The sequence below is a fragment of the Heteronotia binoei genome, chromosome 4, assembly GCF_032191835.1.
Source record: "Heteronotia binoei isolate CCM8104 ecotype False Entrance Well chromosome 4, APGP_CSIRO_Hbin_v1, whole genome shotgun sequence".
NCBI classification, from domain to species: domain Eukaryota; kingdom Metazoa; phylum Chordata; class Lepidosauria; order Squamata; family Gekkonidae; genus Heteronotia; species Heteronotia binoei.
Window position 1 is genome coordinate 65,361,500 of NC_083226.1, and position 15,075 is coordinate 65,376,574.

At 40.3% G+C, this 15,075-nt stretch overlaps 1 protein-coding gene and 1 long non-coding RNA gene across 3 annotated transcripts in view; one reads left to right on the forward strand and one right to left on the reverse strand.

Annotated features, from left to right (window-relative positions):
* Nucleotides 1-1,251: 1,251 nt before the first annotated feature.
* ZFAND5 (zinc finger AN1-type containing 5) lies at nt 1,252-11,589 on the reverse strand. Of its 2 annotated transcripts, none has more exons than XM_060237468.1 (6): nt 10,877-11,589; nt 6,333-6,490; nt 5,829-5,940; nt 5,384-5,484; nt 3,041-3,166; nt 1,252-2,841 (listed from the first exon to the last, which is right to left on the reverse strand). In XM_060237468.1, the coding sequence occupies exons 2-6, from the start codon at nt 6,481-6,483 to the stop codon at nt 2,693-2,695; spliced, it is 639 nt and encodes a 212-aa protein (XP_060093451.1). In that variant the 5' UTR covers nt 6,484-6,490; nt 10,877-11,589; the 3' UTR covers nt 1,252-2,692. The 2 variants fall into 2 exon arrangements, with proteins under 2 accessions (XP_060093451.1, XP_060093450.1); XM_060237467.1 differs by having other exon boundaries at nt 6,333-6,485; nt 10,877-11,353.
* Nucleotides 11,476-15,075, forward strand: part of LOC132570606 (uncharacterized) — a 41,360-nt gene continuing 37,760 nt past the window's right edge. The window contains exon 1 of the long non-coding RNA XR_009555333.1: nt 11,476-11,659. This is a non-coding gene — a long non-coding RNA (uncharacterized LOC132570606). The remainder of the gene's footprint in view (nt 11,660-15,075) is intronic.

Sequence of the window (15,075 nt, forward strand, 5' to 3'; positions counted from 1 at the left end):
CTTAATGGGTCTGTGCCTAAGCAGAACAGAGGCTTTCCGTTCTACAGTAATATGATACAGGTGAACAGGCAGGCGGCCAATGACTCTGAACATAGTTGAGAATAAGGACCCAAAACTGTCAATAGCACACTTACACAAAAAGTGTATACTTTTCTCTTGGTCTCTTACCACACATGCATTTACTACAAGAAGTTAAAACACCACCAACAAATGAATAGCATCTTGTATCTTTTGGACAGGTGAATTTGCTTTGTCTAGCTATTTTTATGAAAAAGAATCAAACCTTCTAGCAACTACTTCAAAAAAGGCTTCAGGTATGCATCCTGTTAATTGCTAGTTAGTCTTCCTGTTCAGAAAGATGCTTATCATAACTGCATTTTTAGTTTGCATAAGTTAGGTGCTTGATCACCTTAGAAAGCAGCTTTGCAGTAGTAGTCTGAAATGGAGCAATTCAAATTTTGTCATTCAAATCACAGTTCTCTTCAATGTAGGAATGCCAACATAGTATTATAGCATATGATAAAATGTTGACGTTTTAATTATTAAGCACTATCACTTCTGGTTATAAGCCATCTAACAGCAATACTTAGCTACTATGCAGTATAGATCAATGTTGTTTAACAATAGTATGGAACAAGCATATTTGTCAGTTAATTTGAATATTTCAGAAGCACATAACCAGGTAACCACATGCACAGCATTAAACACACTTGAAGAGCTGATACTTGTACTCTTGAATCTTGTCATCATTCAATTTAGAACACAGGCTTTCTGCACTAAGTACCGTAAGTCTTGCGGAACATGACAATGCCATCCACCTCAGATATCCACTAACTCAAAATAACATTCTCTTTATTACATTAACATATCTTCCCACTGATCAGGCAAATACTGAGAGCCTTTTAAGTAGATTCTGCTTTAGACAGAAGCAGGTCTAAGATGACATAATTAGCAGTGAAGTGGCTATACAAAAGTGGCTACAACAGTTCTAGGGTTTCTTTAGTACGAGAAATGTTATTTGCGGAACTTCCATCTAGTCGTGGAGTTGTTTGTATTCCCTGCTTTTAGGCACTGCTCACCTGAATAAATCTTCATCAGCTGATGTTTGGCACCCTTTCCCCCATCCATAGGCTAAAACAGCTAAACCCAAGAATTAGAAATCAAATAAAAGTCATGATTAGTTTCAACCACTGCTTCCTCCCATGGAACAGAACCCTGTTTATCCAATAAGCCATCACAAAAGGAACTAGATCCCTCTGTACATGATTTTATTATTTACATAATACAATATCGCATAGATGCTGAGTAGCATGATTATGTGCAGTACATAAATATGAACTATCTGTACACATTTGTATATCTAATAACTCAACCAAGGACAAAGTTTAAAGCAAAAACCTGATGCTTTTAATGAAGAAACTAAGACTGAACACTGCAATCGATGCCAGAAGTAGTGCCTTGTGTATACACAACTATTTACAGATGAGATCAGGCATTACCACCACACTAGTCTAAACTGTATTTGTTTATATAAAAAACACAAGTTTCATACATCACAAAAACCCTTCCATTATAACACAGAAGTGATATTACCAGACAAGCATCAGTGAAGTATACTGCCTTTTCTAGAGTTGTTATTGTACAATGCTGTAGATAATGCAGCCCATGCAATACACCCAAGAACACTACAGTCCTACACCCAAATACTATTAAAATGATAAAGCAGCCCTCAGAGTGGTTCCAGGTACCACTTAGTCTACAGCAGCCATATTGGGTATGATTTTTCCATGCAAAATGGTGCAATCTCACTATATCTGAAAACTATAAAAATTAAGAGAGCTATTATCTTGAACCCAGAACACATTCAACATAAAATGTATATGAAAAATTAAATGCTTGAATACATTTGCAACCTAGGTTCATCAGATGCATGTTACTTGACAGAGCTGCTGTAGTTAAGTTTATAAAAAAAATATGTAGCCTTTTGTTTGTAAACTATAAAACAAAGTCTTCTGGTGTTGCGATACACAACTTTGCTACACACAAGAAAAAGCAGACAAAGTTTTTGTTGTAGGCTAGTTCATAAAGTTCTGAAATTAAATTTTCTCCTTTGGAAACCAGTTTAACAGTTGAGCAATTTTCATCAGTTCCAAGAATTTCACCCTTCCAGCTCAGGTTTCTTGCTTTTGTTTAGCAGGTGACCTTAAACTGCAGCTCAGCTCCAAAACTACAAGTTGGGAAAATTAAAGAGGACGAAGTTTAACTATGGTAAAAGTAGACTCATTTTTCCTGGTGTACATTTAATCAAACAGGCACGTAGCACTATCCAAGGATGATATACCTCAATTACATTCCCAAAAGGCAAATCTGCTGCAAACATGCAGATTTTATGCATCTGTTTGGCACATGTGAACTAGCCAACTCTGTCCTCTGTGTATGTCAGTTTTCCAGTGCAGGTCTTACTCTCTCAAATCATTTTTGGGGAGGGCATGTATACATCTTAAAGGGCTGTATCTATCCAATTCTGCCTGTAACACCCACAACATCCTAAAATATCAATCAATAAGACAGACTAAAGTAAAACTCGGGAGAACATCAAAGGAAAATGGCCATGCATCTGCTCTTTAATGTCTTCCTAGGATATTTTAAAATAAAAAGAAAGGAAATCAGTCTTTTCACCAAGTAGGTTAGTTTATATTCTCTGGATTTTTTCAGCCACAACAACTGGATTCTCTTTCCTGATTTTTGCTGCAGCTTCTGCTTTGTAATCATATGGGCAGTTGTGCTTGTCAGAATAACGATGAAGTCCACAAAACAGATTTCCACATCGGCAGTCAAACCCTGTGCAAATAACAGAGTAGTGTCACCTTGAGATATTGAAGCAAAGAGTTAATTAAGACCATTATTTTAGGCAAATGACTTAATACCCCGTTAAAAATCAGTATTTTAAATCTCTGATTTCTGTACTGAAAAGAAGTTTATCATACATGGAAAGCATTAACCACTACAGATGAGGAATGCATGGGTCCAATGAACATACCTGTAAGGCCAACCTTCTTTCTACACATAAAACATCTGTTCTTCTTTGGTTTGGGCATTTCAGGTGTTTTTTCTTCATTCTGAGATGTACTAGGTTGAGCAACTGTAGGGCTGGGTTGAGTTACAACTGTTTAAAAAAACAAAAACAAAAACCCAGAATTGGTTGATTAAATAGAATAAGACACTTCTAAAGCATAATCCAACATAAACTCTAAAAAGACACAGCACAAATAATTTATAAAATACTAGCTAAGCTTCCTGGAATAACATTTCTTAAAGAAAACATCAAACTGCAATTACTTTATAACTTTTTTATTCTCCAGTACTACGCTATTACTCCATGTGGGGTACCAGAACTCCAGGAAATTTTATTTGCAGGGCTGCAGGAGTAATAGCCATACATGTCAGAAAGCTGCAACAGGGAGAGGGCAAAATCATTTCATCATAACCACAATTCCAATGAGGTAGCAATTTCACCTGCTCCCCACTGCAGCTTCCCAATCAGCATGGCTATTACTCCAAACAGGTCCTGCAACACTATGAATAAACTTTTCCAGGGTTATATATGGTTGCTGGTACAAAGGGAAAGTTGGGAAGATTAGGGATGTTTATATCAACCTTGCATGGCCCTTATGCTGGCTTTGACCATATGAGAGTAATGTTATACTGCATGACTAACAGAGCTAAAAGGAACTAAGACACCACTCATGATATCAAAGCTTTGTTGGGGCACAAAAATATTACACCAGTTCCCAAATACTGGCTGTGCACTGCTTGTTCTATGGCCAGAAATAAGTTGCTTGAGAAAATGGAAAGTGAAGGATGATGGCTTGGCATTTCATCACTTCGTGAAGCAAACTTTACTCTGTTGTTGCCATATTTTTAAAAATTATTTCTGCCACCTTGCATATAATTCTCTGCTCCCTCCCAACAGCTGCTGACACTCTAAGGTGCTCAAAACAACCAGAAGCAGGCAGAAACTTCTTAATTGCATTATCTTATCTTTATTTCAGCTACTTGTGCACACTTTTCAGATACACTGCTGTAGAACCACACACGAGAAAGTAGCATGATTTCAAATTTAGTTCATGAACTAAAAGTTACAAAGAAATCCATGTATTCTAAAGTTTTTCTTTCATTTACAATACTGCCCATTTACTTAGCTTACACAGATTTTATCAAAACCTTCAGCTGGGAACACATTAACTGATTGCTCTGTAACCTGAGTTCACAGTCCATAATGCATGTTGAAGCAACAATCAGTTTTCATTATTCAAAGCCAGATGACATACTTCTAAGGCATCAAAATATTGCCCTTTATTGTAACAGATGAAACTGCCTTAATACTGAATCAGGCCATTGGTCCACCTAGATCAGTACTGTCTACTCAGACAGGCAGCAAACTCTCCCAGGTCTCAGGTAGGTGTTATGACATCACCTACTGCCTGGTCTTTTTTACCTGGAGATGCTGGAGAAAGAACCCAGGACTTTCTGCATGCAAATACCAGAGGTTCTTCCACTAAGCCTCAGCCACTCCCCTAGCACTATTATTCATTTATGCTGTTCAGTTAAAGATTTTTTTCAAGTCTCCTATATGTAGTTGTCAGAAAAAGCCAGCCCATATATGAAATTATCAGAAGCGCTCTGCTGTACATGCATGAAATGGCTTTTCCCCTCATACTAATTTGCCTACATCCCATATCCAACTTCAATCACTATGCAGAATTAATCTTCATGACACTGAATAAATGTTTTAACTTTTCAAATGCCAAAGCAGCACTAAACACAACTAAGGAAAACTTGATAAGTTATGTTCATATGAATGTAGCCTCATCTGTGGCTATTTCAAATATTTTCAGTAGTATAAGTTTACTCAATAATACACATTACAGAAAAAGTAAAACGTTGGATGTGTTTCAACTCTGAGGCCTTCAGTGGACAGAAATACATCTCAAACTAGTACTTCAAAAACACACCAAACATTCATAACGTGAAAAATTAATTTTCACTAATATCTGCAAGTTTCTTATATTACTAGCCTTTGAACATCACCAAGCAGAAACATTTTTCATGGATTTTTTAAACAACTGGGTCAAATAGTATTCAATGCATTCCAACTACTGAATGTGCTAATATACTAACTGATGTGGAAGTGACTTACATATGAATAGTTCAGAAGAACTTTAAACTTCAGTGGTTGTTTAAAATAGATGATCTTTTACTGCATAATTTATCTTAATGCTAAAATCTAAAGGAGTGTTTTTTTCCTCCTTGGTTGCTAAAGATTTAGAGCTGCCAGGTCCCCCTGAACTAACTGCACCTAAATTATTTTTGAAAAGCATACCTGGCTCAGTTGTCTCTGTTTTCGGAGTTACTTTTTCCTCTCTTGAAATGCTCATTTCTGTCATTTGCTGTGTTACAGGCAAGGCGGCAACAGGCACATTTCTGCTTGTATCAGTGAAATGAGAGCAATTTGTTAGTGCTGTTAGGAAGACTAACAACTTATAAAATTAAAATTTTAAAACCCTGAGCTTTTTTTAATAGCCATTATTGAGCTTACTGATGCTAAAATTTGATAAAGCAAACTATGGCACCTAAGTGGAAAATGCGATACTCTTAAAGATATGAGATTCATTCTGACTTCACAAAAGGCCCCCCCACCAAAAAATTTAATAGCTGGAAAATCCTCTACAAACTAGCTTTAACATGAACTCCCTGTACTATCATGTTCAGATGATTTCCTAGACTTATCTTCCAGCCTTAATTCTTTACCACAGTACTGTTTTTACCTTGATTTGTCAGATGTGCTGCCAGCAGCACCTTCACAGGTGTTTAAACTAGTTTCTGCTCTTTGTACAGACGCAGAGTCTGAGGTAGGGCTGTTGGAACCACTTGATGATCCTGCACAACAAAAACAGACAATAAGAACACACAAGGAAATGTAAATTTATAATATTTAAAATTATAAGTTGGTACTTTAAGTCTTTCAAACTAGTTGACAGTACAATGAGAAAGCTTAAGAACCAAAAATGGTTCAAAATTGGGAAAGGCCTGTGTCCACAGAGATGTTTATTTATCAAAAAATGCAGTATTGCCAAAAAACATTTATTTATACCTTGCTTTTCTTCCCTAAAAGGTGCCCAAGGAGGTTAGGCTGAGAGAGTACAACTGGTCCAAGATCATGCAACAAACTACCATGACAGAGCGGGGATATGAACCTGTTTCTTCCAGATCCTAATTGGACACTCTAGCCACTACAGCAGTTATGTTTCATACTTTACTTTAAGACATACCCATTGGGCTGATTCGTCCACTGTTCTGTTGTCGCTGAAGATGTTCTTTATAGCAGACTGAACACATTCCATTAGTTCTAGGATTCCCATAAAATCCACATCCTGTGCTACACAGCATGGGCCCTGGGGTCTGGTTGGTCTCCTGAGCCATCTCTATACTGAAAAATAAATCAAAAATGATTAGGACCTAGAACATGATGGTATAATATTTTATTAGTTGTGTTGCAGTATCACTCTACCTTAGGGTTCCTGTGTGCAGACAAGCTAGAAGGAATCCCTACAGATAAAACCCTTGAGATATCATCCTGCTTTTAACTTATGGCTGTCTGCCCAAAACTGGTAGAACCAAGAACTTTCTGCCAAAACTAGAGGGTGCAAGAACTGTGCTTATGCATTCCCCCTCACCCTGCCAGTCCATAATAGCAGTAGATAACAGGCCTGAAGAGACTGGAAAGCTGAGGCACTTTCTCAAGGCTCAATCCCCTCCCCATGCTTTTAAGACTGAAGGAGTTATGCCCACTCTCACATACTTATTGAGGGGGTGTAAATGGGAAGCATGGGGTGCAGATGAAGTCTACTCAAGCTGCATGGCTTTCAGCTGAATATGCTCTCAACTGCTCCTCGGTGTATATGCCAAATCAGATAAGAATGTTCATTCAGATGTTCAACCATGTATGTCTATTAACAACACTACAACACATACAACTTCCTTAACTATCCAAATCATGCCACTAGTTTCTGAGCCAGCAAGTAATATGCAGGAGGAAGACTGCTTCTTGAACAAAGTCTGCCCTCAGAAACAAAACAAAAACCACCCAGCTAGTTATCTATCTTAAGAAAATATAATTACCCAGAATTATCACTAGGTTCTATTGTTTAGGGGCTACATCTAGGCTCCAGAGATAAAATAGTTTTTCAAAACACATACGGACAGAATGAGTTTGGTCAATGTTCTCATATGAATTGAGCTTTACCACTACAATGCTTTCCAAAAACATAACACAGTCTTAAGACAACTTGTGCAGGAAATCAGATACTCTGATTAAAAATATTATGCAATTAAATTCTTTAAGAATACAGAAATCAGCTACTTCTACACAACCAAAATGATTCAGCTCAGCAATATTAGCAGGAACAGGACTTCTAAAAGATGTCTGCTTAATATATTCATTAACAGAAACTACTCATTTTACAATAACTCAGCAAAGTAGGCTGCATATATATTTGGCTGCTAGCAAAGCTCATCTGTGCATACCTCAAAAGCCTAAGTTTATATAATGCTAAACATTTTACCTTCATTAAGCAATTAAATGAAGACCAATTTAAAAAATTTGACACAGGATCCACAGGGCCCTGGTTCAACTGGACCACAATATGAACGTACGAAGCTGCCTTATACTGAATCAGACCCTCGGTCCATCAAAGTCAGTATTGTCTACTCAAACTGGCAGCGGCTCTCCAGGGTCTCAAGCGGAGGTTTTTCACGCCTACTTGCCTGGGCCCTTTTTAGCTGGAGATGCCGGGGATTGAACCTGGGACCTTCTGCTTACCAAGCAGATGCTTTACCACTGAGCCACCATCCCTCCCCTGTAATATGGTCCCTTACAAAAAATATCTTCTAAAAACTTTAGAATATACATACTTGCTAGCATTTAATAGTCTGAAACTCAAACACTTTGAATGGGTGCTTTTTCAGCTCAAAGTTTTTCCTCTGGGGATAGCAAAGAGCTTCTCCCCCACTCACAAGTACATCAACTTAGAACAGCTCCAAAAATTATGCTTGTTCTACAAGGGAATTTACATTGGTACCATGCATATAAAGATAGTCTCAAGACAGACATAACAGAAGGTCTCTATTTTCATTTTCCAAAAGAGTAGATGGGCTTGTTCAATATCATAATACTATTAGCCCAACTTTACATTTTAAAAACTACCTCTGAGTCACGTTTTATTTTTAAAAAACCACATGAGTAAATCTATGCACATATAAAATGCACAAATCTTAAATATAGGTTTATTATATACAATTAATGTCAAAATATCATTTTGAAGTAATTAGAAATACGAACAATATTCAACCAACTAAATAATTGACATACAGTCATTTTCAGTTGTTTACTATTATGTTCAATTCACAACATCCAATTTAAAGTCCTTAAGGGTACCACAACTATAATTATGGAGAAATATCAGTTCCCATGAACACACACAAAGCTGCCTTCAGATCACTGGCCCACTAAGGTTAGTATTACCTAGTAAGACTGGCAGCACCTCTCCAGGATCTTATACTGAAGTCTTTCACACCTTCAACTAGAGATGCTACTGATTGAACAAAAGACCTTCTGCATGCCAAGAAGATGAGCTACCAGTGAACCATGGCCCCTGTCCATCTGCAAATGACTGTAGTAAGAAAAACAACAGACCATATTCCATTTTGCAAGAGAACAATTTTTTATTTCCAGTGGTTCTCATGTGATAGTTGCAATGGAACTTCTCAAGCAATCTACCTCTTTACACCTTCAACATTTCCAGTACAACATTTGCTTATAATACCATTACATGTGTGCTTGTTTTATTATTTCTCAGAAGCTAAGGTCACATGAGTGCGTGCATTAGTTTCCGCTTGTCACAAGGCTGCAATGTGACAGGCTAAGCTAGAGGCTCAGACACAAAACCTTGTCAACAGGGGCCTCTGAAATCAGCTTCTATTTATATCTCAAAAGGCTGCCCAACTCCTGCACAGTACAGAGAATTGAAGCAGCAAAATACAAACCCACGTTGGCAAAAAATATAAATGTTGAAAAGACGAAGCTCAAACTGATATCTAGGTCAAAATCTAACTATTTGCAGCCAATTTTAATTCTAGCTCCGAGCAAGAGTAGTGGACACAGCAGAAATTAACTTAAGGCCCGGATGACTGCTGCTTTGCTATTCCTAAAAACACATCACAGATCATATATACCAGATGGTTTCTTCCTAAAATATCTCTGCTCTTCTACACATCCTAATACAAAAGATGCCTGTTGTTACTTCATACCTTGCCCTTACAGAACTGCTCACATTTCCCCAGTAACACTACAAAAGTAATGATGACATAACACGAATATCAGTTTATAATAGCTGTTATGAAATGCACTTAAATGCCCAAAAAGCTACACTAAAAGACCAAAATAACTTACCTTTCCTCACTAGTTTATATAAAGCATATTTCTTAAGCTGCTATATGTGCATAACACAAACTGTTGTGTATACACACACTCAAAGTATACATTTATATACACACAAACATGGAAGTATAAAAATGAGAAAAAGAAGCAAAGACAATAATAACAAGGGACTACTAAATCTATGGAAACTGCACCAATTATGCCACTAAAATGAATGTCTGACCTGCATATTCATTAAAATACTGTACTTTATAAATTAATATTTGTGTTAAGGAGAAGGAAAGACATGGGCGACAGTTGCTTTCAACGGCAAATTCGAAAGCTTGGGTGGTGGCACAATAAAAAAAGCAAAAAAATGGACATTTCACAGTGGCACAATTGCGGGACCAGCCAAGGGAGAGAAACAAAGGAGAAGACGCTGCCAAACAGCTCAAAGCATGGGGGAAGCGGGAGGGAGGTGAGAGAGAGAAAGAGAAAACCTATCCTCACTACAGCGCCAAGGACTAGGGGACATAAAAGGCGCTAAGGAAACAGATTTAGAAAATGGCAGACCGCGATGATCGGGGCGGGCTCTAGTTGCAATATTGGTGGGGAAGGGAAGAGAAAGGGAAAAGAGGGAGACAGTCGAGGAGATGGTGGGGGCCCTGCTGGAGCTGGTTCGTTCTCTCCCGCCCCGACCACATCCAACCAGCTGACAAACATACACCAAGGCCTAAGGGCCTCATAAAAGAAACTACTGAGTCATTGCAAGGCCAATTCAGCTGGAGGAAAGCCGTACAATGCCCCCGCCCTCAGGTCAACACTACGAAGCGCGTAGGCGCGCACAAAAGCCCCCCCCCCCGCGGACATGTGAGGTGGAAGGCAAGGGGGGGGGAATCCCACGCGAAGCAGAGCATAGGAGGAAGCCTCATTGTCTCGCCCAGCTCTTTGTTTCCCCCGTTTTTCCTCATTTTAATTATCTTATTAAGTGGGCCCCTCCATTTAACCATTAAGCCTCACCCCCTCCCCAACATATGTAATCCAACTGCGAGAAACGATAATTAACTTCCTCCATCGCCGCCCCGGAAAAATAAATTGTAGACACAAAACCAAGTCGGCCCAGCGGCCCTTTTGTCTTTCTCTTTTCGGTAGACAAGAACGCTAGGAGGAAACAGGCGCGTTTGTCGCCGCCTACTCGCACCGCGAGCTTTCCGGGCCCACACAAAAGCCGGGACCCCGAAGCTCCCCCGCGTCGACCAAGTCTTGCCTACGCGTCCCTCTCCGCGCCATTTCCTGCGCGAAGTGGGGAAGACTCCACAAAGGACATGTTTTCTCTACCCCCACCCTCGCCTCAGAAATTATGAGGGTGGCGACCAGTACAGAGAACCGAAAACTCACCTGCTCGTTCGGCTTCTACTTGCAGGGGGAAAGGGGGTGAAGTTGAATAACGAAGAAGGAAAGAGGAAGGCGCCGCTTTCCCGGCTGTAGCGGGAAAGGAGTCCCGGAGCTGCTGCTGCAGCAGCCGCCGCCGCTTCCTTCCTTTGTTCCAACAGCAGCAAGAGGAGAAGGAGGAGGAGCTGCTACTGCGCGGGGCCAGACAACGCCGCGGGAGGGGGAGGAAGGGTGAAGCGAAGAGGAAGATGGTTCCTTGCCGCGCGCGGGTGATAATGGCGGCGTCACTGCTGCTGCCGCCACGAGTCTTCGGGGCCCGGCGGAATTAGACAGCCTCACGCGCACAAACCGCTGCCTGGGTAGACTGCGAGCGCGCGCGTCAGCAGCCAAGACACTCTGAGGGACCGAGAGTGGCTGAGCGGCCCAGCTGGGTGGCTTTACTGGGCGGGCACGAGCACGCTCCCCAGCTCAACCCTGATAAGAGTCACTCACTGCTGGCGGGAAGGCGGAGAGACAGGAAGAAGGAAAGGCGGCCCTACACGTCATCGTTTCGATCCTCCCCTCCCCTCCCGGTGGGAAAGAGAACTCAGTCGAGGCAGGGAGACGTGTGCGAGAGCGACCGCGCAAGCGCAGGCCTCATAGAGTGATCGTTAACGTCACTTTCTCCCTCTCTTCCTCCCCTCCACTAAGTGCGAGGGAGGAGCGGAGCAAGTGCTGACAAGGAGCGTTGAAAGGAAATGGGACGGAGGGAGGGAAGAGCTGACTGGGTGAAGGGGAAGCCGGACCTCGGTGAGTGCGTTGCACCTTCTGTTTGTTTGTTTATTTATCACTTTCTTTTCTAGGCCAGAGAGAAGGGGAAAGATTGGAAAGGCTTACCCTTCAGTGTTTATGCCTGTAGATGGCTCGGCTTTCGAGAAGCCGCCCTTAGGAACGCTACCTTTTAGGGTCTCCTCCGCTCCCTTCTCGAATAAACTTGCTGGTCCTTAAGGTATCACGGGACTCTTTGCTGTAATGCAGTCACACGGGCTACTGCTCTAGGATTATTCCAGCTACCGTGACAGCAGTACTGACGTGGTTGTCTGCTGGCTTTCATGAGAGCTGTATGTTCATAAAAAGCAGTTACTGTGTAAATTTTCTGAATGCTGCCGAGAATGTGTCCATATTGGGAGTGTGGACAGAGAACTGTTAATATGTATAATCAACTGCTAACTGTTGTGGAACAATTCAAGTATTGTGCGCCTATTAAGCAGCGAATGTGTATAGTCACCAAAGGGAAAATGCCTTAGTAGTATGCACGGTGCGGTGGAATACCCAGTTGATATGTGGATGTTCTGCATATTTCCCATAGCTTTTGGAAGCTGTGCACATTGCCTGGGAAATATGCAAAATCTCATATTGGTGCTGTTCATTTATTTGTATTATCCATGATGTGCTGAGAATGGCTGCCTTTTAAAGCATATTTTCCATTTAAATTTTGGTCTTCTGAAGGAAGACTTCGGTGACCTCAAACTGTACACCTGCATTGTACTTATCAGAAACTGAATGTCATTAATTCATCTTCCATTTTGAAGTATAGTGTTTTACAGTGTTTTATTATTTTCTCTCATTATTCCCTTGTAGTATTGTTATTCTCCCTAGCAGATTTAGAATCAGAAACCATATGCTGACTTTACTTAGGACTGCTGTTTTTGAATTACCACTTTTATGTTCAAGACAAAAGGCATTTTAACTCTGGATCTGTTTAATATAATTTTATTTACACAATCTGTGCCTCTTTCCCATTTCACTGGGAGAGGAGACAACTCTGCTTCAACTAGAAAAAGTCATAATTACAATTTTGAAATATATAAACACTATTTTTCTTAGTATCTGAATGTCCAGTCCATTTTTTCATAAGAACATAAGAGAAGCCATGTTGGATCAGGCCAACGGCCCATCAAGTCCAACACTCTATGTCACACAGTGGCAAAAAATTATATACACACATATACACTGTGGCTAATAGCCACTGATGGACCTGTGCTCCATATTTTTATCTAAACCCCTCTTGAAGGTGGCTATACTTGTGGCCGCCACCACCTCCTGTGGCAGTGAATTCCACATGTTAATCACCCTTTGGGTGAAGAAGTACTTCCTTTTATCTGTTTTAACCTTTCTGCTCAGCAATTTCATCGAATGCCCACGAGTTCTTGTATTGTGAGAAAGGGAGAAAAGTACTTCTTTCTCTACTTTCTCCATCCCATGCATTATCTTGTAAACCTCTATCATGTCACCCCGCAGTCGACGTTTCTCCAAGCTAAAGAGCCCCAAGCGTTTCAACCTTTCTTCATAGGGAAAGTGCTCCAGCCCTTTAATCATTCTAGTTGCCCTTCTCTGGACTTTCTCCAATGCTATAATATCCTTTTTGAGGTGCGGCGACCAGAACTGCACACAGTACTCCAAATGAGACCGCACCATCGATTTATACAGGGGCATTATGATACTGGCTGATTTATTTTCAATTCCCTTCCTAATAATTCCCAGCATGGCGTTGGCCTTTTTTATTGCAGACGCACACTGTCTTGACATTTTCAGTGAGTTATCTACCACGACCCCAAGATCTCTCTCTTGGTCAGTCTCTGCCAGTTCATGTTGGTTTGGATATGGTCACTCACTACGCTACGCACTAACCTTGATGTCAGTTTCAGTTTATTATTATTACGGCCCATCGCCAGTCCTTGATGTCATATTTGACCCATAGAAACATATGATTGTGTCATGGCAGTGTTTAGTGATGTATATTCTCAGTTTTTAATATGGTTATCTTTTTCTTTAAAAAAAGTTATCAATTGACAAGTACTTCATTCTTGTAAATTTAGTTGTTGATTGAGGCCAGTAGCTGAGTGCATCATGATCCCTGCTAATAGATTCAGGTGGATAGCTACGTTGGTCTGAAGCATCAGAACAAAGTTTGAATCCATTGGCGCCTTTAACCAACAAAGTTTTATTCTGGGTATAAGCTTTCATGCGCACTTCTTCAGGTACATTGAAAAACTGTTGACATTTAATCACAAATCCAATTTACTGTATCGCTTTTATCACAAAGCCAAGTCACTATTAATATCTGAATAAACTGGCATCTCACCCAGCAGTATTTTCAGTCTAACTGAGCAAGCATTAGCATAGCCAAGCAGAAGAGTCTATCCTGTTTTGTAAAGTCTCTTGCTGTTCTAGATTCACATGAATTACTGCAGTGATCAGGAGGCTTATTTATATTATCTAAGCTGAAGGAGTGCTTCTCTACGTTAGTGCTGATCAGTTACTAACATACAGCAACTGTTCTCAGGCTTCCTGTGGACTCCTTGGATAGTCTAAATTCCAGACTGGCTTTTTACATTCAGCAAAACAAAGTACAGTAACATTTTAGAGACAAAGAGAATTTATTTCAGCATAAGTTTTTATGAATCAGAGCTCACTTCCTCAGGTATATTAATTGTTTCTTTTCTCCTGCTTTGGCTGAAGTTGTGGACAGTTACGCCTTGCAGTTACGCCTAATCTCAGCCTTGCAGAATGTAGGCCATCTGCGGTCTCAGAAACAACACTGTCCTTATTGTTAAAGCAGCTGACAAAGGATGGTAATTTGGTGGTAATGAACAAATGTGATTACAAGCAGGAGACTGAAAAATGGCGCATTTTAGTAGCTTCTGTCTTCAAACTCCACTAAGGAATATCATAAGGAACTTTGCAGCCTGATGAAAAAAACTTTCTTGAAGAGCATAGGACCAAAGCTTCTCAGAAACACTCAAGGAACCCTGACTGAGAGCTATTTGTTTTGTTATCTAACATCCATAAAATAGGGAATCCTGGACACCCAGTTGTCCTGGGAATTTATATCATCATTCTCCTGCAATGACATCTGAGGATACCACAGACAGACTATCTGAAGAAAACTGCAGCCCACTTTTGATCTTCAAAACAGCATTCTAGCTACAATGAATGCAGAAACCCTCTACATCAGCATTTTATGCATAGCCATCAGGAATCTCATCCTTGATAATGCCATGATGCTGTTGACTATTATGCTTCATCCTTACCCATAAACTGCTTGAGATGTAAAGACACCATGTACCACCACATTAATGGCACTACTACCTGTATACAGTTCTGGCATCAGCATACCCTGAAGGGGGGGGGAGTTTCCAGGTCCAGGGATTCTGGTGGGGCCG

Bases quoted from the DNA above. Each gene is read 5' to 3' on its own strand.
- ZFAND5 (XM_060237468.1), bottom strand. From the start codon at position 6,483: ATGGCTCAGGAGACCAACCAGACCCCAGGGCCCATGCTGTGTAGCACA. The intron at 5,485-5,828 runs GTAAAAACAGTA...TGATACAAGCAG, and splicing joins AGCACATCTGACAAATCAAG to AAATGTGCCTGTTGCCGCCT. The intron at 2,842-3,040 runs GTATGTTCATTG...TTATTTGCACAG, and splicing joins AAAGAAGGTTGGCCTTACAG to GGTTTGACTGCCGATGTGGA.